Raw genomic sequence first — 25,145 nt, 5'->3', positions numbered from 1 at the left:
GGCTTTTCAATGCCAAGCATTCAGAGGTCGATAGACAGAGGGTCGAAACAGCAGGTCCGGGACAAGGTACTGTGTTCGGTGAACAGGTCAGGGTTCCATAGCCGCAGGCCGAACAGCAGAAACTGGAGCAGCAGCACGATCTACTCGGTACGGGGACAGCCAGGAGTTATCAGGCCAGGTAGTCCTGAGGCATGGTCCTAGGGCTCAGGTCCTCCGGGAGGGGAGAGAGATGGAGAGATGGGAGAGTTAGAGGGAGCATACTTAAGATCACACAGGACACCAGATAAGACACGAGAATTACACCAGATAGGACAGACTGACCCTAGCCCCCCGTCACATAGACTATTGCAGCATAAATAGTGGAGACTTACTACCCTGAGACAAGACGGAGTATAGCCCACGAAGATCTCCCCCACCACACGAGCCCGAGGGGGCGCAAAACCAGACTGGAAGATCAGTGACTCAACCCACTGAAGTTAAGTATATCGAGAGAAAAAAAAGCCTTGCATGATGTGATGCACCCCTCCTAGGGACGGAATAGGAGAGCACCAGCAAGCCAGTGACTCAGCTCCCGTAACAGGGTCAAGGGGCAGAGAATCCCAGTGGAGAGAGGGGAGCTGGCCAGGGAGAGACAGCAAGGATGGTTTGTCACTCCAGTGCCTTGTCATTATCCTTCGCACCCCTGGGCCAGACTACACTCAATCATAGGACCTACTGAAGAAATGAGTCTTCAGTAAAGACTTGCAAACGTAATAAGATGGTGGTCTGATGGTCCAGGATAATGAGGATTTTTTTTTAAAGATCCACAATATCTATTCCACGGGACAAAACTAGATCCAGGGTATGATTGTGGCAATGCGTAGGTCTGGAGACATGTTGGACAAAACCCACTGAGTCGATGGCTCCGATAGCCTTTTGGAATGGGTCTGTGGACTTCTCCATGTGAATATTGAAGTCACTAAAAAAATTTATATTACATGCAATGACTACAAGGTGCGATAGGAATTCAGGGAACTCGGCGGGGAACACTGTATACGGTCCAGGAGGCCTTTAAACAGTAGCTATAAAAAGTGATTGAGTAGGCTGCATAGATTTCATGACTAGAAGCTCGAAATACGAAAACAGTCATTTTTTTTCTTGTAAATTGAAATTTGCTGTCATAAATGTTAGCAACACCTCCACCTTTGCGGGATGAGCGGGGGATATGGTCATTAGTGTAACCAGCAGGAGAGGCCTCATTTAACGCAGTAAATTCATCAGGCTTGAGCCATGTTTCAGTCAGGCCAATCACGTCAAGTTTATGATCAGTGAAGGATTTAACAATAAGTATTCCTATTTTGAGATATGAGGTATTATCACAATCTCTTTCAGTAATGGCTAACAGCCTGCACCCTATCTCATTGTGGAGTTAGAGCCCTGTCTATGTTGATAGATAAGATGAGAGCACCCCTCCAGCTAGGACGGATTCTGTCACTCTTCCGCAGGCCAGGCTTGGTCCTGTTTGTTGGTGAGAACCCAGAAAGTGGTCCAGTTATCCACAAATTCGAAAAACTGTTTTCAACCAGCGATTTATGTGAGTCGGCTGTAAACCTCATCACTCCCCGTAACTGGGAGGGGACCAGAGACAATTACTAGATATCAACACATCTTTCTAGCTAAGTTACACACTCAAGTTATGTTGCGCTTGGTGACCTCTGACTGTTTAATCCTAACATTGTTGTTGCTGACGTGGATAACAATATCCCTATACCATCTACACCAGTGTTCCCCAACTGGCGACCTGCGGGCCGAATTTGTTTTCTGAGCAAAAACCAAAACTTTTTTTTGTGTGTGGAATTGTCATTGTTGGACATAAAATACAAAAAAAACACCAGGAAATCAGCTCCAATTGATTTTAATTTAAGAAATCGGTTTCCAAGTATCAATAATCAATATCAATGGAATACTAGAAAAAAAACAAAAAAAAAACATGAGAAATAAGAAATACACTATATATACAAAAGTATGTGGCCACACAAGCACACAGAATGGGACCACTGAGTGCTGAAGCATGTAGTGCATAAATATTGTCTGTCCTCGGTTGCAACACTCACTACCGAGTTCCAAACTGCCTCTGGAAGCAATGTCAGCACAAGAAATGTTCGTCGGGAACTTCATGAAATGGGTTTCCATTGGCCGAGCAGCCGCACACAAGCCTAAGATCACCATGCGCAATACCAAGCATCGGCTGGAGTGCTGTAAAGTAGATTTGTAACAGCCTAGACATTACAAACAGCTCTCGACCTTCGCTTCTCCCGAGTCCATACGGGAGATGTAGCGATGAGAAAAGACTGTAACAACCAATTGGATACCACGAAATTGGGGAGAAAACGGGATTAAAAAATGTTTTAAAAAAAGAGGGCTCGGCTGACTTTTTTCTGACTAGCGAATGGAAAAGTAACCTAGTTAATTTAAGTGAAAAAGTAGCCCGCTGAAAATGAGCCCTTAATCAGCTGTATAGCCGATAGCCGCGCTAGTGGCTCGTTTCTTAAAAGTTCAAACATGGTTACATTTAATGACATTTTTGGTAATGTTCTAGGAACGTTCTCCAAATGGTATGGCATTGGGAATGTTCTCAAATAGTTCAGAGAATGTTAAGAAACAACGTGCTTCTGTGGGATTTTCTGTACTCCAGCATAACGTTTCCTACAGGTTTCCTCATGGTTCTATTTAAAGTCATGTTCTCAAATTGTTCAGAGACCACTGGCTGTCACACTGGTGGTTATGAGTCATGGAGGCAGTAAAATTCCACGTGACCTTTTAGTCATGGTAATTAGGCTTCTCAAAGCTCTGATGCTGCTGCTTGTCATTAGTAGCCTACCAAACTTGCTAACTGCCTGGTACTCAGCACTTTATTGTCCCTCTAATAACTCTGACATCAATGCAAATGAATTCGAAAATCTAATCAAACACTTCATGAGAGCCCATGCTCATGTTGAGCAACATTTCTATAGGCTATGCAATCATACAATAAAACAGAGATGGCATGTAGCCTAGCCCATAGGCCAATATGTTTTAATAAGGTTTGTATCATAACTAAAGTGGCCAAATAACTTCTTACAATTAAGCACATTAATCCGCTTTACAAGGGGTGTAGAGCCTAACTGGCATACATAAGCAGCACTTAAGTTTGGGGAAGATAACGTTCTCCATAAAAATGCACCTTTATAATAAAAGCATTACATGCATAATTGCATTTGCGGTCACTTTTGCTAATGGTGTTTTCCACTAATGGAACATTTGCGCTTATAGCCTACTGCCGTGTGCGCATTGCTGCGCTTATAATGTGAAGAAATAGCTTAATAGTTTAGCAACATTTTAAGCTAAAAGTTCTGATCTGTTGTGTTAGCCCCATTGCGTAAATATTTGTTGGGGATGCTAGTGGTTGTATTAATTTGGGATCTATCGCATCCCACAACTGTCCCAGACTATGTTTGGAATAATTATTTCTCACAATTGGATAAGGACGCAGGCAATTGCGTCCCCGATGTGTCTGTCTTCACTTGTAGCCTGTGAGAAATACCCGATCACGTGACGGAGCACGCAGCACTCAGGGAGAAGGGCACAACGGCTACTGGCCGCAAAAGGCATGGATTTTTTAGGGTGCATCACGGCCACACAAAGGAGATACCGCCGTGAAATTCTAGGCATTATTAAGTGATTGTCAAATTGTGAATGAGTGACTGATGTAGTGTGTTCAGCCTGTGCACAACACAAAGCAGAGCTCATGCCTTTCAAGCAATTTTTTTCAAATCATCATTAGAGTTGTATCATGCAGCCTTACAATGTATTAAAAATAAAAAGAATATAGCCCAATGTTTGAAGAACAACTAAAGTTACATTAATAACTCTAAATTAAGCATATAGGAATACCTATTTATTTGTTAACCGCTCAAATCGTTTGGAGAAAATATCCTTTCTATTTCATTCAGCTTTGTTCAATTGTATTCTTAACTATAAAATAATAATGTAATTCTAAGCAAATCTTGTCTGTTCAATGAACTAGTGTAGCCCACAGCCATTTGGCATAGCCAGATGAGGACCTAACATAAGAACAACTCAGAGTAGGCTATTCTGTTCTTCTGAAATAGGCTACATTTTCTTCATATCATGCTTCTTTAGACCTGTCTAAAATAAATAATGGATTTATTGTAAAGGTGAAGGCTATAATACGTGGATTTATTAGACTTTTTAAAATGTAGTTGTTCCAAAGCTCAGCATCAGTGGAAGCAAGAAGATGCTATATTAGTTTATGTTAATTAACGGTCAATTACAGTGAGACCGACAGTTATTTGCTTGAAAATCACTGGCTGACGAAATTTCGTGACCGCCACAGCCCTATTGGTGCGGTCTACCCAACGCATCACCGGGGGCACACTGCCTGCCCTCCAGGACACCTACTGTACAGCACCCGTCACAGGAAGGCCAAAAAGGTCATCAAGGACATCAACCACCTGAGCCACTGCCTGTTCATCCTGCTACCATCCAGAAGGCGAGGTCAGTACAGGTGCATCAAAGCTGGGTCCAAGACTGAAAAACAGCTTCTATCTCAAGGCCATCAGACTGTTAAATAGCCATCACTAGCCGGCCTCCACCCAGCACCCTGCCCTGAACTTAAGTCAGTGTCACTAGCCGGCTACCACCCGGTTACTCAACCCTGCACCGTAGAGGCTGCTGCCCTATGTACATAGACATGGAATCACTGGTCACTTTAATAATGTTTACATACTGTTTTACTAATTTTACATGTATATACTGTATTTTAGTCAATGCCACTCAGACATTGCTCGTCCTATTATTTATATATTTCTTAATTCCATTATTTTACTTTTAGATTTGTGTGTATTGTTGTGAATTGTTAGATACTACTGCACTGTTGGAGCTAGAAGCACAAGTATTTCGCTACACTTACAATAACATCTGCTAAATATGTGTATGTGACTAATAAAATTGATTTCACTAGATCCATGGATAGATAACAGAAGATTATAGGATTTTGGATTTTCACTGATGCCATGTCACAATAAAAAATGCATGATTAATGCATGAGCAAATACATTTCCATGTGTCCTATCCGTGTTTGGAGTTCAACATTTTTTACCCAAAATAGTTAGGGGTAGTGATGAGGTATTAAAAGTCTTATTGAAACATTAAGTGAAAGGTTTAAGGAAGTTAGTTAAAAACCTCCAAATAACCTTAAGATTCCATTCTTAGAGTGTTAAGAAAACTTTCAATAATAACCATAAAACTTTCACAACATTTAGAGAATGTTCACACAATGTTATTTAATTACCTTCAAATCATTTCCATTCTCAGAGCATTAATAAAACCTCCCAGGCAGACTTTCAGGGAACCAGAGTAAAACGTTCTCAGAACCTCCCTGCAACCTAAAAATGAACATTCCCAGAACAGGCTACATTTTCACTTCTGTTCTCAGAACATTTAAAAAACATTTAGTTTTACCAGTCAGGAAACGTATGGCTTCGTTGCCACAACCAATGTGAAACCAAAAACAGACATTCCCACAACTTCCAAGGAACCAAATATGCTAGCTGGGTAAAGTGTGTGTGCGCATGTGTGTCGTCCTGTAGGTGATCCTGTGTTTCTCTCCGGTGGGATCCACTCTGAGGGTGCGAGCCAGGAAGTTCCCTGCCGTGGTCAACTGCACTTCCATCGACTGGTTCCACGAGTGGCCAGAGGAGGCGCTGGTGTCTGTCAGTGCTCGCTTCCTCTCCGAGACAGAGGGCATCATGGTGAGGAAGACATGTTACACCCCTCGACCCCGTTCCAAAACAATCCCTAGCCCCTTCCCTGAGTTGCCTCATGTAGACCCCTCATCTAGCTTTTACTGTATTCCTGTGTGTCCGATTTTCTCTCTTCCACCCCAGCCCGAGGTGAAGGACTCTCTGAGCCAGTTCATGGCCTTCGTCCATAAGACAGTGAATGAGATGTCCAAGTTCTACCTGCTGTCAGACCGTCGCTACAACTACACCACGCCGAAGACCTTCCTGGAGCAGATCAAACTCTACCAGAACCTCCTGGCCGTCAAGAGGGGCGAGCTGCTGTCCAAGATGGAGCGCCTGGAGAACGGATTAACCAAACTGGAGAACACCTCAGCTCAGGTCAGATATACAGTATACCACCACACACACGGTCTGGGAGTTAGTTATCCACCTGCACTACATTTAACACAAACAGGCTATTACATTTTATACTGTATCAATATCATATCTTCATTTTAAGATTTCGATATAATTTGTGCCTGTTCCATCTCTGTCCGACTGTGTTGAGAAAGCTACTCATTCAAATTAGTGGATTCAGCTATTTCAGCCACACTCGTTGCTGAAAGGTGTACTGTATAAAATCGAGCACATCGCCATGCAATCTCCATAGACAAACATTGGCAGTAGAATGGCCTTAATGAAGAGCTCAGTGACTTTCAACGTGGCACCGTTATAGGATGCCACCTTTCCAACAAGTCAGTTCGTCAAATTTGTGCCTTGCTAGAGCTGCCCCAGTCAACTATAAGTGCTGTTTTTGTGAAGTGGAAACGTCTAGGACAGTGGTTCTTAACCTTGTTGGAGGTACTGACCCCCACCAGTTTCATATGCGCATTCACCGAACCCTTCTTAATTGGAAAAATAAAATTCAAAACATAGGTATATATTTTACTGGTGCACAAAATGAACCGTGCATCAACATCAGTGTTCAAAGAACAAAACCATTAAAACATGATTTTCACACAAAAACAAAAACATAATAATGAATATTTACTGCAAATCAGTGTGACTTCTGCTGTTGCCTTTCAGAGACCAGTTCAGAAATGCGCGGCTTCACCTTGGCAAGTGCCACTCTCATGTCATTTTCGCAACAAAGTCTGTTCCTTTTCTTCGTTTTTATGTCCAGCATCCTCGAAAAGGATTGCTCGCAAAGATATGTTGTAACAAACGGTATGAAAATCTCCAGAGCTTTCTTAGCAATAACAGGGTACGTTACCATTTGTTGACACCAAAACGTTGAGAGCGTTGTTGTTCTAAAGAGTTGCTGTTGAACCTGGCTCTGCTGAATTTCAATGATTTCATCGAGGTATTCATCATTGATATCTGTTGTCTCAACACTAAACGTGAACGGCTGTCTCACCCATGCTGGATATGACTCTCTTGTAGGGAAGTATCCGTCGAGAGACTTTGCAAGCTCATCTAAGTGCGTGGCAATTGCTTCCTTGAATTCAGCGAGCGTTGTGTTCTTGTATTGTCCATCTCCATGCAGCTTAAGGAAGTGTTCTCTTAGTTTTACCGGTGCTAGACTAGAATTACTCAACTTGGCATTGCAAATCAGGCAGTTAGGACGCTGACTCTCATCACGTTCCGTTATACATGTGAATCCATATTGTACATATTCGTCCGACCACTTTCTTTTTTTGCTCGACATAGTTAGTATGAAGGGATTAAAATATTAAGAAAGAAATCACACGACGTACCATCACGACAGTCACAATTCGACTACTGAGCGCGCCAAATTCCCTGCAGCACAGATAGGCCAAGCGATGTTGCGTGATCACCTGCAGCCAATGATGGCCAAGCGGGGCGTGTCATCACGAATCATATGAGTCGGGTGTGTGTCTTGACCTCCGCCGAACCCCTGAGACTGACTCACCGAACCCCTGGGGTTCGATCGAACCCAGGTTAAGAACCACTGGTCTAGGAGCAACACTGCTCAGCCGCGAAGTGGTAGGCCACACAAGCTCACAGAACGGGACCGCCGAATGCTGAATAGCGTAGCGTGTAAACATTGTCTGTCCTCGATTGCAATACAACACTCACTACTGAGTTCCAAACTGCCTCTGGAAGCAACATCAGCACGATAAACTGTTCGTCGCCAATTTGTAAGTCGCTCTGGATAAGAGCGTCTGCTAAATGACGCAAATGTAAATGTTAATTACACATTATCTTAACATCTGACTCCAGAGTGCAATTTGCAGTCGATGACATTTCAGGTTTAGATATGATCATTTATCACAAAGTAGTTTGGATGTAGTGAACTAACTTTGGTTAAGTAAACTGTATTTTTCTTAAATGACTTAAATGTAATGTAAATGTAATTACATAAGGTTGGGCAGCGTACTCTGCTGTCATCGATCGCTAGACCAGAAATAGTCAAAAGTTGAAATTTTTTCCCTACTTCCTCGTTAAGCAGACATAAGCACACTTGGCACCATCGAGATGCGGATGTTTACTTTCTACACAAGTTGTTCTTTTTCAGTTTCGTCCTAAGAACAGATTGTAGTGGTAAAATTAAAAGGTATACATTTTTTGGTGCCATTTAGGCAAAATGGAATTCTAAGCGTCACTCCAGTTAAAACAGGCTCTGCGAACGTTCGATTCCATTCATGCATTTCCATCAATTACTGCACTCATTTGAGATAATTTCCACACTGCCACGATATGGGGGGAAAAACTAGGCCTTATTTTTAACCAAATGTTGCAATTGCGATTTAGATCAAAACACTTTGGTGAACTTTTGGAATCATGGAAATAGAATGTTTATTCTAATTCTATAGTTAGAATATAAATAATAGTGGGCACTTTGAATACAGTGTTGTTTGACATAACAACGAATGAAAATGCCATGGACAAGTTATTGTGTCCAAAGTGATGTGCAGTGTTTCCTAGGGGACCCTATAATCTTTGGCTACATTAAATCTTTATTCATGTAGCCAAGATATTCATGCTTCGCCTATTCCTCTTTGATTTAGAAGACACTGTTGCACAAACAACATGCTGATTTAGGTGCTGGTATCAGCTAGCATTAAGCATCTCCAATCCAAAATTAAATCTAGAATCGGCTTCCTATATCGCAACAAAGCATCCTTCACTCATGCTGCCAAACACACCCTCGTAAAACTGACCATCCTACCGATCCTCGACTTCGGTGATGTCATCTATAATAGCCTCCAACACTCTACTCAACAAACTGGATGCAGTCTATCACAGTGCCATCCGTTTTGTCACCAAAGCCCCATAGACTACCCACCATTGCAACCTGTACGCTCTCGTTGGTTGGCCCTCGCTTCATACTCGTCGCCAAACCCACTGGCTACAGGTTATCTACAAGACTCTGCTAGGTAAAGCACCGCCTTATCTCAGCTCACTGATCACCATAGCAGCACCTACTTGTAGCATGCGCTCCAGCAGGTATATCTCACTGGTCACCCCCAAAGCCAATTCCTCCTTTGGCCACCTCTCCTTCCAGTTCTCTGCTGCCAATGACTGGAACGAACTGCAAAAATCTCTGAAGCTGGAGACTCATAGCTCCCTCACTAGCTTTAAGCACCAGCTGTCAGAGCAGCTCACAGATCACTGCACCTGTACATAGCCCATATGTAAACAGTCCATCTATCTACCTACCTCATCCCCATACTGTATTTATTTATCTTGCTCCTTTGCACCCCAGTATCTCTACTTGCACATTCATCTTCTGCACATCTACCATTCCAGTGTTTAATTGCTATATTGTAATTACTTCGCCATCATGGCCTATTTATTGCCTTAACTTACCTCATTTGCACTCACTGTATATAGACTTTTGTTTTCTTTTGTTCTACCAGATTATTGACTGTATGTTTTGTTTATTCCATGTGTAACTCTGTGTTGTTGTATGTGTCGAATTGCTACGTTTTATCTTGGCCAGGTCGCAGTTGCAAATGAGAACTTGTTCTCAACTAGCCTACCTGGTTAAATAAAGGTGAAATAAAAAAATAAAATAAAAAAGTCAAGCATGTTTCCTCTGCTGAAGGTAGCTAACGTTACCAGTCTAGCAGTGACTACCATGGCATAGGTGAAATTGATTGACAGTGTGTATCCAAAAGATAGATAGCTAACTTGCCTAGTCCAGCTAGGCTAGCAAGCTAGCTAACAATATGTTAACTCTAATCGAGAATCTTGTGAAGAAAATAGTTATTGTATCGCATCGCTTCTCAGCTGTTGTTGAAATAGATTCCCCATCCGTTTAGCCTGAATATCCCTCTGATAATCTTTGGTCACCGTAAGCATCATTCTTGATAGCCACAAACCACTGGCAGCATCTGGGTAAATCTCTGGTTGGTAGAACAGTGAAAGATAACACATTTTTGCTCTTGTTTGTGATTAGCACAGCCAGACAGAACACCACACGGGGATGATGACAAACGTCAGTGAAAAACAAACGTTTAAAAATATAATTGCGTAGAGATGTTCTGAGATTACTGTGTGTCGGTGGTTCGAAGTAAACAATGCCATCAACCAAGTTTGAGTGCACACCCCATCCACCAAGCAGGGCTGTACCTGAATTTGCTATGAATGCCGGAATTTGTGCTTCACTATAAGCAGACGAATAGACAGAAAGTCGAAACTTCCCAATTCTATCAGTGAAATTAAAATGCGCTTTGGTTTGGATGTTTATGACAAAAACATAATGTTGTTAAAATAATACTATATGCCGTGGCAGAGCCAGAGTGAAATTCCCCTTTAAACCAAATGAAGTGTGCACAAGCTTTAACTAAGCTTAAGCCACAGATAATGTAAAGAATACATCTATGGTACAACTCTTTCTTACCATGTGCTAGCTGGCAAGCAACTGGCTATTTTGTCGGGTGGGTTCCACCACTGACGTGTGGGCTAATCACTAGCTAGCTACAGTGGCTTGCGAAAGTATTCACCCCTCTTGGCATTTTTCCTATTTTGTTGCCTTACAACCTGGAATTAAAATAGATTTTTGGGGGGTTTGTATCATTTGATTTACACAACATGCCTACTACCACTTTGAAGATGCAAAATATTTTTTATTGTGAAATAGGACAAAGAAAACGGACAACTTGAGCGTGCATAACTATTCACCCCCCCAAAGTCAATACTTTGTAGAGCCTCCTTTTGCAGCAATTACAGCTGCAAGTCTCTTGGGTTATGTCTCTATAAGCTTGGCACATCTAGCCACTGGGATTCTTGCCCATTCTTCAAGGCAAAACTGCTCCAGATCCTTCAAGTTGGATGGGTTCTGCTGGTGTACAGCAATTTTTAAGTCATTCCACAGATTTTCAATTGGATTGAGGTCTGGGCTTTGACTATGCCATTCCAAGACATTTAAATGTTTCCCCTTAAACAACTCAAGTGTTGCTTTAGCAGTATGCTTAGGGTCATTGTCCTGCTGTAAGGTGAACCAGTCTCTAATCTCTGGAAGTTTGAAACAGGTTTCTCTCAAGAATTTCCCTGTATTTAGAGCCATCCATCATTCCTTCAATTCTGACCAGTTTCCCAGTCCCTGCCGATGAAAAACATCCCCACAGCACGATGCTGCTACCACCATGCTTCAATGTGAGGATGGTGTCCTCGGGGTGATGAGATCTTGGGTTTGCGCCAGACATAGCGGTTTCCTTGATGGCCAAAAAGCTACATTTTAGTCTCATCTGACCGGAGTACTTTCTTCCATATGTTTGGGGAGTCTCCCACATGCCTTTTGACGAACACCAAACATGTTTGCTTATTTTTTTCTGGCCACTCTTCCGTAAAGCCCAGCTCTGTGGAGTGTACGGCTTAAAGTGGTCCTAGGGACAGATACTCCAATCTCCACTGTGGAGCTTTGCAGCTCCTTCAGGGTTATCTTTGATAATTTTGTTGCCTCTCTGATTAATTCCCTCCTTGCCTGGTCCGTGAGTTTTGGTGGGTGGCCTTCTCTTGGCAGGTTTGTTGTGGTGCCATATTCTTTCCATTTTTTAATAATGGATTTAATGGTGCTCTGTGGGATGTTCAAAGTTTCTGATATTGTTTTATAACCCAACCCTGATCTGTACTTCTCCACAACTTTGTCCCTGCCCTGTTTGTAGAGCTCATTGGTCTTCATTGTGCTGCTTGCTTGGTGGTGCAGACTCCCCTTGCTTAGTGGTGCAGACTCTGGGGCCTTTCAGAACAGGTGTATATATACTGAGATCATGTGACACTTAGATTGCACACAGGTGGACTTTATTTAACTAATTATGTGACTTCTGAAGGTAATTGGTTGCACCAGATCTTATTTAGGGACTTCATAGCAAAGGGCTGAATACATCTGCATGCACCACTTTTACAGGTTTTTTTTATATATAATTTTTTGAAACAAGTTCTTTTTTCCATTTCACTTCACCAATTTGGACTATTTTGTGTATGTCCATTACATGAAATCAATTTAAATGATAGGTTGTAATGCAACAAAATAGGAAAAATGCCAGGGGGGGGTGAATTATTTTGCAAGGTATTGTACTTGGCTTGCTGACTAGCTGGGGTTGTGGGGTTAAGCAACGTTAGCTAAAGCAAAAATAGCCAGTTGCCTAGCTGCAAACATGTTTGTTAAAACCAGATGAAGTGTGCACAAGTATTAACTAAAGAATGCAAAGAACACATGTATGGCACAACAACTATTAGCTTTCTTACAATGTGAACAAGTTTTCCACCAGCAGTTGTCTGTTGCCATCACCATTGTTTGCTATAAGGTGAGGGTGGTTGACTCGTGAAGAAACAAATAAATGTATGGATGAAACATGAAATACATTGTGGCCATAAGGATTATCTTGCAAGTTTTGACAACATTTTTGTTTGATTAGAGTTAGCAAGCTAGTCCCATGGGTGAACCCATGCTATGTCTTTGCTCTGCTAGCTATACGCCGAGTGCGGCAGGAAATGCTGGTGCGTTTATTTATTTTTACAAAAGCATGTAGAAAGCGGGTAAAATAAGTATTAAACGATATCATGACGTGCCTATGTCATCGATATCAAACAAAATCGATATAATCGAATTATCGATATTGGTGCCCACCACTAGTCATTACTGTATTAGGCATTGATAACCCACCAAACTTTAATTTACCAATGAAGTTGACTAAGAACATATTCTCCTTTACACCAATGATGAACAACCTGCAGAAGAGTTGCACAGCGTTGTCTTCTGTCTCTGATGTGTGTGTCGTTGTGTTCTGTTCCTGATGTGTGTGTTCCCTCCACCAGGTGGATGATCTGAAGGCCAAGCTGGCCGTGCAGGAGGTGGAGCTCAAGCAGAAGAACGAGGATGCTGACAAGCTCATCGAGGTGGTCGGTGTGGAAACAGAGAAAGTGTCCAAGGAGAAGGTCATAGCCAACGATGAGGAGCTCAAAGTGCAAGTAATCGCCAAGAATGTGGGAGAGAAACAGAGGTCATGTGAAGAGGACTTGGCCAAAGCAGAACCTGCCCTGTTGGCTGCCCAGGAGGCTCTCAACACTCTCAACAAGGTCTGGATGTGTGTGGGGGTTCCTAAAATCCCCAAATGTCCCCACAAGGATAAAACAAGGAAAATTCTCCCTGGAGGGGACATTTCCCACATCCCCATGAAGACAAAGGCTATTTTAAGTTTAGGGGTTTGGGTTAGAATTAGGGTTAGAATTAGAGTTGGGGTAAATGGTTAGTGGTTATAGTTAGGCTTAGGGAATTTGAATGGAAAATCATTTTAGGTCCCCACAAGGATAGAACATAACGTGTGTGTGTGTGTGTGTGTGTGTAAGTATGTATAGAGCTTTCAACACATTCTAGGATAGTTAACCTCTGGGCTAGCCAAATTCAAAACAACAAAAATCTCATAATTAAAATTCCTCAAACATACAAGTATTATACACCATTTTAAAGATGAACTTCTCATTAATCCAACCACAGTGTCCAATTTCAAAAAGGCTTTACGGAGAAAGCATTCCTTGCGATTATGTTAGGTCAGCGCCTAGTCACAAGAAAACATACAGCTATTTTCCAGCCAAAGAGAGGAGTCACAAAAAGCAGAAATAGAGATAAAATGAATCACTAACCTTTGATGATCTTCATCAGATGGCACTCATAGGACTTCATGTTACACAATACATGGATGTTTTGTTCGATAAAGTTCATATTTATATCCAAAAATCTCAGTTTACATTGGCGCGTTATGTTCAGTAATGTTTTGCCTCCAAAACATCCAGTGATTTTGCAGGGAGCCACATCAATTTACAGAAATACTCATTATAAACGTTGATATAAGATACAAGTGTTTTACATAGAATTAAAGATACACTTCTCCTTAATGCAACCGCTGTGTCAGATTTCAAAAAAGCTTTACGACAAAAGCACACCATGCCATAATCTGAGTACAGCGCTCAGACACCAAAACAAGCCATACAGATACCCGCCATGTTGTGGAGTCAACAGAAGTCAGAAATAGTGTTATAAATATTCACTTACCTTTGATGATCTTCATCGGAATGCACTCCCAGGAATCCCAGTTCCACAATAAATGTTTGTTTTGTTCGATAAAGTTCATCTTTATGTCCAAATACCTCCATTTTGTTTGCGCGTTTAGTCCAGCATTCCAAATTCACAAAGCGCGCGCGTTTAGTCCAGACGAAAAGTCAAAATAGTTCCATTACAGTTCGTAGAAACATGTCAAACGATGTATAGAATCAATCTTTAGGATGTTTTTATCATAAATCTTCAATAATATTCCAACCGGACAATTCCTTTGTCTTCAGAAAGGAAAGGGAATGTGGCTTGCACTCACGGCTGCGCGCATGACTGAGCTCATGCCTTTCTGCCAGACACCTGATTCCAATAGCTCTTATTCTCTCCCCATTCTCAGTAGAAGCCTGAAACGACGTTCTAAAGACTGTTGACACCTAGTGGAAGCCTTAGGAAGTGCAATATGACCCCACAGAAACTGTATATTGGATAGGCAATCACTTGAAAAACTACAAACCTCAGATTTCCCACTTCCTGGTTGGATTTTTTCTCAGGTTTTTGCCTGCCATATGAGTTCTGTTATACTCACAGACATCATTCAAACAGTTTTAGATACTTCAGAGTGTTTTCTATCCAAATCTACTAATTATATGCATATTCTAGCTTTTGGGCCTGAGTAGCAGGCAGTTTACTCTGGGCACCTCATTCATCCAAGCTACTCAATACTACCCCCCTTTCCCAAAGAAGTTAACAAGATTAGTAGGAATCGAGCATTGAAACTACTGTAGTGAGCCTAAAATGCCGAAGAGCGTATGTATGTGTTGTTCAGTGAGTTAAGTGACTCTGTGTGTCATATAACCTGTCTGTTCCCGCTGTACTGCAGAACAACCTGACAGAGTTGAAGTCGTTTGGCTCACCTCCGGAGGCGGTGGTGAACGTGATGGGTGCTGTGATGATCCTGATGGCCCCCGGAGGGAAGGTGCCCAAAGACAAGAGCTGGAAGGCTGCCAAGAACACCATGGCCAAGGTGGACGCCTTCCTGGACGCCCTGATCAACTACAACAAGGAGAACATCCCTGACACCTGCATTAAGGCCTTCCAGTGAGAAACACAAACCTAGCTGACATCCAAACACTTTGGCTGATTCATCAGGAAATCTTTATTTCTCTGAAGATTTGAGTCCCTTTTCCCCTTATTTTCTTTTATATCTTGTTGATGATAGATTTTGTGTGTATCTTCTCTTTATTCCCTGTGCAGACCGTTTAAGAACGACCCCACGTTCGAGCCAGAATACATCCGCTCTAAGTCACTTGCTGCTGCAGGTCTGTGTTCGTGGTGCATCAACATTGTAATGTTCTACGAGGTGTACTGTGATGTGGAGCCCAAACGCCAGACTCTGGCCCAGGCCAATGCTGAGCTGGCCGCTGCCTTGGACAAACTCTCCATCATCAAGACCAAGATCAATGTGAGAGAATACAATAGAATTATTACAAAACCGATTAACTAGCCTTCTAATATAGTTGCACTCGCTAAATCTAGGGGTCTTAGTCCTAGTTAACTGGCCTGTAACCTGATTTAAGATGTGCATCTACAGTGAGCTTCAAAAGTATTGGGACAGTGACATTTTTGGGGGAACTCTTTACTCCAGCACTTTGGATTTGAAATGATACAATGACTAAAAGGTTAGAGTGCAGACTGTCAGTTTTAATTTGAGGGTATTTTCATCAATATCAGGTGAACTGTTTAGAAATTATAGCACTTTTTGGACATAATTCCCCCATTTTAGGGGACCAAAAGTATTTGGCGAATTCCCTTATATATGACCGATCGGCTCGATTTGAAATTGTGTTTTTTACATTGGATAAAAGGAGAGACTTAGAGCTAGGAAATGGCATATCATACACTACAGTTGAGGAACAATGGGAAAGTAATTTTGCTTTGAAAGTTGATAAACTTGTAACCTCACTTTTGAGAAAATGGCACTATGTTTTTGTACCTACCTTCTTTGTTTACACCCATTCAGCATCGTTCACACCCTCTTAAAAGCTTTAGCCCCACCCATCTCTTTAAGGATTCACATGTGAGGCTATGTAGTAAACAACCAAAGATTTCAAGACTAAAGGCTGGCTTATACTATGGGTTTGTTCGTACATTTAATCTGGAGTGCCAGAGTGTGCTCTGGGTGTTCGTAAATTCAGAGTGTTTCGCCTCTCGGAGCGTTCAGAGCGCACACTGGACGCTCTGGCCGAAAAGTAGGGTTGGTCAAAGCGTTCTGACCCAACAACAGCAGTCAAGCACCCAAGCTAACTGGCTAACGTTGACTAGCCTGCTAGCTACTGCCAAACAAAAATGAGAGAACAGCTCACTCTGACCATTTTACTAGCCCTAGACCTGGTTAGGCTGTTTTATGTTATCCAGAGCGTTGGTGAATGCAACTGTGCTGCTGGCAACAATTTAATTATGCTTTTTGCCAATGTCTACTGACACAGCCATATTCAACGGGTGTTGAGCGTTCGTAAATTCGTCAGTTATTCTGCGCTCTGGCACACTCAGATGAGAGTGCTCTGAAATCGGAGTAGATAGCCAGAGCGAATTTACCAGTTACTTCAAACAACAGTTGTTGCAGTGACATCATAAACATTCTATTGAAATAGTTACTTGCATAGTAGAGTCTGTTGTTTAGACATGTAGCTAGCTAGCTAAACAATGAACCATAATCCCAACTCATAACGTTACTACCCTGCATGAATCTGCAGGTAGCTAACCAACCATGTTAGCTAGCTAACCTTAGGCTACAACTAGCAATGCAAATGGCTCTGAGATACAAATAATATTACTACACAGATCATACGCGTAACGTTAGCTAGCTAGCCAGCTAACGTTAGCTAGCTAGCTAACAGTACACTTTAACTTGAAATGAAAACAACTTTCTGATAAAATTAGAAAGGCGTAATATCTGAAAATGTAGCTTGCTAGACTCTCTTACCCGTATACATGGATGAATGCTTCTCCCTCTCTTTGTCACGGTTGCCTTTAGTTTGAAGATATAATCCGGAGACAGGTGTTTTATTAAACAGCCTTCTGTGTGTTCTCTTTTCGACTCCGTCTACATGTTTGCCATCAAACGTCAGAATTTTCTCCATCTCCTTTGCTATTATACTTTAATTCCATTGATTTCAAAACTCGGTCCTCCAGAAAGTGGAGAGCGACACTTATTCAGTTCTACTACGTGATATCTTTAAAAAAAAGCTGTGTTAGAAAGGATTACCCACACATATTGACCAGCTCATATTATAGACAGAAGGTGGACCAATCCAAACTCATCTCTCGGCATGTCCGGCCCACTCATTATCTCAGCCAATCATGGCTAGCGGGAAGGATGCTGTCTTTTTCCATGGCTAAACCAACTAGGCTCGTAATTTAACAATTGTATTTGCATTTACAGATGTCATACAAGTGTGTTATTAAGGCACATGAAAGTTCACATGTTCCAGAAGGCATTTCTGCCAAAAAACGTTCAAATGGCTCTCCTGTGAAGTAGTGACCCACGACATACACCTAGTTTCCTGAAACGAGTCACATATGTGTATTAAAGTAGTCAAAGGTTTAGTCCCATATTCTAAGCACGCAATGATTCTACAAACTTGTTGGATGCATTTGCTGTTTGTTTTGGTTGTGTTTCAGATTATTTTGTGCCCAATAGAAATGAATGGTAAGTAATGTATTGTGTCATTTTGGAATCACATTTATTGTAAATAATAATAATAGAATATGTTTCTAAACACTTCTACGTTAATGTGGATGCTACCATGATTACGGATAGTCCTGAATGAATCGTGAATCGTGTGATGAGTGAGAAACTTAGATGCAGAAATATAATACACCCCCAAAATGCTAACCTCCCCTGTTATTGTAATAGTGAGAGGTTAGCAATGCGTGTCTTGGTGGTATGATATTTGTGCATCTGTAACTTTCTCACATCATTATTTTTGATTAATTTAGATTCACCTGATATGGATAAAATTACCCTCAAATTAAAGCTGACAGTGCACTTTAACCTCATAGTCATTGGATCATTTTAAATCCAAAGTACTAGAGTACAGAGCCAAAACAACCCCGATTCTTTTGGAGCTCACTGTATGTGAGAAATCAGCGTATGTGCCAAGGTGTTGAATGTATGTACCCAGGAGACATCTACCTTACCTTAAAGGGCAGCTCCGCCACTTTTCAACCTCATATTCATTATCTCCAGCACCAGCCAGTGCTTTTCGGTCTTATGTTCCAAAATGAAATGGTGTTTCTGGCATTGGATAAAAGTACAGACTCAAAGCTTTAAAATATTATATCATACACTGCAACAATGTGAAAGTAATGCTGCTTTGAAAGTTGATCAAATTGTCACCCTACTTTTGAGGAATGGCCCTTGAAAAGTTTTTACACTTCTTTGTTCACACCTGTTATAAGCCTTAGCCCCATCCATCTCTTTAAAGATTCACATGTGAGCTAGTGTAGTAAACAACCAAAGATTTCAAGACTAAAAGTAGTGAAAGTAGTTGCCTATATTAAGGAAAAACTCCAGGTAAAAATACACTTTATAAAGACTGTAAGATCAATAAAAGTAGTGCTAATCATGTTGGTGGTAATTGAAATAATCAAAAGATGTTGTTTTTGCTTTATATACCAAGTGTTGTCATCGATTCCTTGTGGAGACTCCACACCGCTGCTTTTGTCACATGAGATGGCAGCAGCTTTGCGCCAATGTTATTGTGTTCTGGGTGGCGTCCTGGTAATACTATTGCATTATCCTCTGCATAGTTGTTGAAGTTCACAACTCGCTGCAAATCCTCATGCTTCAGGTGTAACCTGTACTTGCTTGGGCCGGCACTCTTTTTGATAGGAGGCATTAGACCATTATCCTTGCATCGTTAAGTTGAGAGGACTAGAAATCAAATGTTGAGTCAACTTAAAAAATCAAGGCAATCAGCTGCAATACGATTTCTAGTTTACTCAACTTTGACAAATGTGTTGAGACAACTCATGAATGTATGTTAGCAGAGATTTTCTTACACAAAGTTGAGTGAACTAGAAATCATATTGCAGCTGGTTTCCTTGATTTGACTCAAGTTGACATAAACTTACAGTGTAGAATGGAATAATTCCATTGTGAAACAGAAATGTGCCTTGTTGCTGTCTTTCTATTCTCACCCTCCCGGTCTTATTATCCATGAAAGAGGGATGTTGTTGTCTTGTATTTAGCAACTGAATGCTAACCTGGCCAAACTGACGTCGGAGTTTGAGAAGGCCACATCGGACAAGCTGAGGTGTCAACAGGAAGCAGACGCCACCAATCAGACCATCTCCCTGGCCAACAGGTGACGTGCAGCTACAGTACAGTACAGCACAGCACAGCACAACAAAACACAACCACAGACACGGGATGACACTCACTGCCTGTGCCTTCCTGGTTAAATTCAAACTGTCTCTTTGAACATTTGATTCAGTTTAAGTATAGAGATGATATTTTAATATTTTTAGAATTTGAAATTATATCTTTCATTTAATAAGATTTAGTCTACCATCTTTGATAACTGTCATATTGACACATGTGGTGTGACTGTGTTTCTCTCTCTGGCAGGCTGGTGGGAGGTCTGGCCTCAGAGAAGGTGCGTTGGTCAGAGTCGGTGGCCCAGTTTAAGATCCAGGAGAAGACTCTGAGTGGTGACGTCATGCTCATCTCTGCCTTCGTCTCCTACGTGGGCTACTTCACCAAGAAGTACCGCATTGAACTCATGGACAAGTACTGGCTGCCCTACCTCAAAGAGCTCAAGGTACACCACACCTAACACTACCTCAAAGAGCTCAAGGTACACCACACCTAACACTACCTCAAAGAGCTCAAGGTACACCACACCTAACACTACCTTAAAGAGCTCAAGGTACACCACACCTAACACTACCTTAAAGAGCTCAAGGTACACCACACCTAACACTACCTTAAAGAGCTCAAGGTACACCACACACCACACACTCCTAACACTACCTCAGCGAGCTCAAGGTACACCACACACTCCTAACACTACCTCAGAGAGTTCAAGGTACACTCCTAACACTACCTCAAAGAGCTCAAGGTACATGACACACTCCTAACACTACCTAAGAGAGCTCAAGGTACACCACACACTCCTAACACTACCTCAGAGAGTTCAAGGTACACCACACACTCCTGGCTCAGCACACAAACCATACGTCAGTAACAGAAACATCACAGTCAGACCCGGGTCACTGAATGAATAGAATGATAAATCAGTTCAACATGACTTAATCACCTGAAAGGAGATTGACTTGCATGAGTGTGTTATCAATTAAACATTTGCTAAACAGCAAAGTGATGCAGATGTAGTATACTGTAGTAATCTCCTGTTCCACTCCTCCCTCTCCCAGGTCCCCATCCCGATCACAGAGGGGCTGGATCCCCTGATGTTGCTGACAGATGACGCAGACATCGCTGCCTGGAGCAACCAGGGCTTGCCTAGTGACCGCATGTCCATTGAGAACGCCACTATCCTGTGCAACACAGAGCGCTGGCCGCTCATCGTGGATGCCCAGCTCCAGGGAATCAAGTGGATCAAAAGGAAATACGGAGACAACCTCAAAGTCATCCGGCTGGGACAGAAAGGGTCAGTCCTTCTCACACACAGTCCAGATAGAGTAGCCAGTGTGTGGTCTTGTAGACCAGGCATTGATATACTACCTATCCTGTGTGTGTGTGTGCAGGTACCTGGACAGCATCGAGAGCGCTGTGTCTAACGGAGACACTCTGCTGATAGAGAACATCAGTGAGAATGTAGAACCCGTCCTGGACCCTTTACTGGGCAGGAACACCATCAAGAAGGGCAAGTAAGTCACCACATCATCGCCTCTATATACCACTTACAGCCCTCTGACACCCCTCCCTGGGCCACTATGACTCCTCACAATGTCTGCATCCCATATTCCCTATTTAGTGCACTACTTTTGACCAGGTAGTAGTGCGATATATATTATTTTGACCAGTCAAAAGTAGTCCACTGCTTAGGAATACGGTGCCATTTCGGACACACACAATGGCTCCACATAGGGCTGGGGTGTCAAACTAATTTTCCTTGCGGACCACATTCGGTTTTCACTGAGGTCCGGAGGGCCACACCTAAAATTTATTATATTTCTTTGCTGTCCAATAAAAAAAAATTGTCCTTCAGTCTTTCTCATGCATTCTGTCTGGCAGGTACATCCGGATAGGAGACAAGGAGGTAGAGTACAGCCCTAGCTTCCGTCTTATCCTGCACACTAAGTACTTCAACCCTCACTACAAGCCTGAGATGCAGGCTCAGTGTACACTCATCAACTTCCTGGTTACCAGAGACGGGCTGGAGGACCAGCTGCTAGCCGCCGTGGTCGCTAAGGAACGGCCAGACCTGGAAGAGCTCAAGGTGACAAAAAGCCTTTTTTTATACCTAGAGCTAGCATGCGTCCTTTGTTCTGATCTGATCTACATTCTGATTGTAGCTGTTGCATCTACACATGGTAGTAAAATGTCTCTTATCCGTCCACTGTGTCCACATTGTGACCAGATATCCTCCCTGTATGCAAATTATTTGAAAGGTATTCTTCCACACTTGTAAGCCTGCATTTATACAGGCAGCCCAATTCTGATATTTTTTTACACTAATTGGTCTTTTGACCAATCACATCAGATCTTTTTTTTTTTTTAAATGTCAATTTGGCTGCCTGTATAAACGCAGCCTAAGATATCTCACAATGCCTGTCTGACTACTTCCGGACGTGGTCGGGAACATCTAATCACAATCCAATCACAATGTCTTTTAGTTGTCTACACCTGTAGAAGACATATTATAGGCAGGGGTGTAGAGCGTGGGGGAGCGGCGCTCCCTTACTTTTTCCAATTTGAGAATAACTAGAGGTGGCAAAACTATTTCTGGAAAAAGTATTCTAAATCAAATATACTAAATAACCACTCAAATTCCATGAAAAATTATAGAATGACAAACCAAATAAATATGTATAGCAGCCTAGAGTTAGGTAAATGGTGGTTTGTTCCCTGTCTTCTCTCTGGCGGTGGGGAGAAGAATGAAGAACTGTAGGCTATGGCGGAGGCCATGCTGGGTGGCGAGCTCTTTCGGTCTAACTTCGAAGCGCACTTTGAGCAGGCCAAATCCAACTTAACAAGAACAGCAACAGACAGAAAACTCTGAGGGGTTTGTTAAAACGGCTGTCCTCAAAACGGTTTGTTATGGACTTGGGCCGTCTTGTCTTAAATTCAGTTTTCCATGGTCTTAAAAAATGCGACCGGAGATGAATACAGTGTTTCCGCTATGTTGTGCAGCTGCTTAATTGTTGACACCATGACAAAATCCGAAATAAAAAAAATAAACATCAAATCATAGCCTACTCCTACCAAGGCGCATTTTCAAGATGCTAGAGAGCTCCCACATGTAGCCTACAACTCTGTGTGTGCATGTGCCTCTGCAAGTCTGCTGTTGCCAGATCAGAGAGTAAGGTAGGCTACAAAATAGATAGCCAATTCGAAACATTGCTTGTTGCTAGGGTAGTTAGTTCACTCGTTAGCTTGCTAGTTAACTATTTAGCTATTAAATGATTTGGTCGGGCCTCCCGAGTGGCGCAGCGGTCTAAGGCACTGCAGTTCTTGAGGCGTGACTACAAATCCGGGTTTGGTCCCGGGCTGTGTGGCAGCCGGCCGCGACCGGTAGACCCATGAGGCGACGCACAACTGGCCCAGCATCGTCCGCGTTCGGGGAAGGTTAATCCAGACGGGATTTCCTTGTCCCATCGCACTCTAGCGACTGTTGTGGCGGGCCGGGCGCACTGACACGGTCGCCAGTTGTACGGTTTTTCTTCCGACACATTGGTGTGGCTGGCTTCCGGGTTAAGCGAGCAATGTGTCAAAAGCAGTGCATCTTGGCAGGGTTGTGTTTCGGAGGATGCATGGCTCTCGACCTTCGCATCTCCCGAGTCCGTACAGGAGTTGCAGTGATGGGACAAGACTGTAACTACCAATCAGATATCACGAAATTGGGGAGAAAAAGGGGGGGGAAAAGAAAATAAATTGGGTGAAACAGTATAGTGCATTATCTTCATAATTCCTATAATGAAATGTGTCTGCCCTGCCCATGTGCCTGTTTCACTGGGGCATGCTGCAGTGATAATGAGCAAGCCACTTTTTACCACTGCGCTCCTGTAAAAAAAATGTTTTCTGATTCTAGCTATAAGAAAAAAACAGCTATCCTGTGTAATAATACTTGACACAGTTGAAGAGAGGATGTTCTCAGGTTTGTGCAGGTATATTTTTTATTTCTCAGCTGTGTATTTTACAACCAAGAGATTTGATTTGACATGGATTTGAGATACTGAGACGCACGGAATGAGGATTGGCCTCAAAATTTGTATTAAATTGCATTTCAAGTGGCATTAAAAAATTATTAAATTCAACTTGATGGAACCTGCAGATACCCTTGTAATAAATAAAATAAACAAAACACAAACAACGGACCCACATGAAAACAGAGTCAATAACACCTGAGGAGAGAACCAAGGGGAGTGACAGATATAGGGAAGATAATCACGGAGGTGATGGAGTCCAGGTGAGTGTAATGAGGCCCAGGTGCTCGAGACTATGGTGACAGGTGTGTGGGATAATCAGCAGAGGCCGGAGAGGGAGTATACGTAACAGTACCCCCTCCCCGACGCCCGGCTCCAAATGAACCCGGGGATCAGAAGTGGACCAGTCACCCCTGCTGATGTTCGAGAACCTGTCACGCCAGCTGAGGCGTGGGATCTTGTCGAGTCAGCTGGGGCGCGGGAACCTGACAGATTGGTTGAGTCAGGGGAGCCTGGCGATCTGGTTGAGGCATGAGAACCTGAAGAGCCGGTGGAATCAGGGGAGCCTGGCGATCCGGCGGAGGCATGAAATCCTGACGAGCTGGCTGAGGCAGGGTAGCCTGGCGATCTGGCTGAGGCATGATAGCTCGGCGATCCGGCTAAGGCAGGGGAGCCCGGCGATCCGGCTGAGGCATGAGAGCCTGTAGCAGTTCCCGGACCCGACGTCATTGCACTGACACAAAAAATGAAATACAAAAAAACACTCCCTGATGCTTCCCTTTGGTGAGGTGTTATTCTGTAACGAGTGCACTGAGAGTCGGGAAGCAAGTTCAGGTAGTGAGTGTTTTTAATAAATAATATAAACACAAACAATGCACCAACATGAAAAGAGTCAATAACACCTGAGGAGAGAACCAAGGGGAGTGATAGATATAGGGAAGATAATCAAGAAGGTGATGGAGTCCAGGTGAGACAGGTGTGCGGAATAATCAGCAGCCTGATGACCTAGAGGCCGGAGAGGGAGTATACGTGACAACATCAAATCAATTGCATGTGCTCTATTGCTCTGAATTTGCTCTCAATTGATAATTGATAATATTGGAAGAAAAAGTACAACAAAACAAAAATCTGTGTGGCCCTCTGAATGATTGTTTCAACCCAAAGTGGCCCCCTAACAAAAAATTGTGAGTAACACTGCTCTAGTGAAAGGAGCATAAACTGCACTGATTCCAGCAAAATATGCCAAGGCGCTGAAGAATGAGCTGCCTCATGCTAGCTAGCAGGAAAACAACGAGGACACATTCAATGTATTGGTATTTAGCTATGTTTTCAGCGATTGTAGGGCTCTAGCCATTAAATTCTGGTAATTGTCTCGCCCCCATGTGTTTCCTCAGTGAATGGTCCTTGCTATCCCTCCCTCTCTCCCCCCCATTGAAGTTGACATTTAAAATGGTAAGGGATTAAGGTTTAGC

The 25,145-nt window shown here is 42.6% G+C and overlaps 1 protein-coding gene across 1 annotated transcript in view; it reads left to right on the top strand.

Annotated features, from left to right (window-relative positions):
- The window catches only part of LOC115201650 (dynein heavy chain 17, axonemal), a 98,284-nt gene that overhangs the window by 41,465 nt on the left and 31,674 nt on the right, over positions 1-25,145 (top strand). The window contains exons 53-62 of the mRNA XM_029765459.1: positions 5,631-5,792; positions 5,928-6,161; positions 13,050-13,310; positions 15,161-15,378; positions 15,535-15,742; positions 19,534-19,649; positions 19,913-20,105; positions 20,719-20,954; positions 21,052-21,174; positions 21,542-21,746. Coding sequence (XP_029621319.1) covers positions 5,631-5,792; positions 5,928-6,161; positions 13,050-13,310; positions 15,161-15,378; positions 15,535-15,742; positions 19,534-19,649; positions 19,913-20,105; positions 20,719-20,954; positions 21,052-21,174; positions 21,542-21,746 — 1,956 coding nt within the window. The remainder of the gene's footprint in view (positions 1-5,630; positions 5,793-5,927; positions 6,162-13,049; positions 13,311-15,160; positions 15,379-15,534; positions 15,743-19,533; positions 19,650-19,912; positions 20,106-20,718; positions 20,955-21,051; positions 21,175-21,541; positions 21,747-25,145) is intronic.

This window comes from Salmo trutta, chromosome 10, assembly GCF_901001165.1.
Source record: "Salmo trutta chromosome 10, fSalTru1.1, whole genome shotgun sequence".
NCBI lineage: Eukaryota > Metazoa > Chordata > Actinopteri > Salmoniformes > Salmonidae > Salmo > Salmo trutta.
Note: the sequence above shows the minus strand (reverse complement) of the source record. Positions and strands in the feature narration are given on the sequence as shown.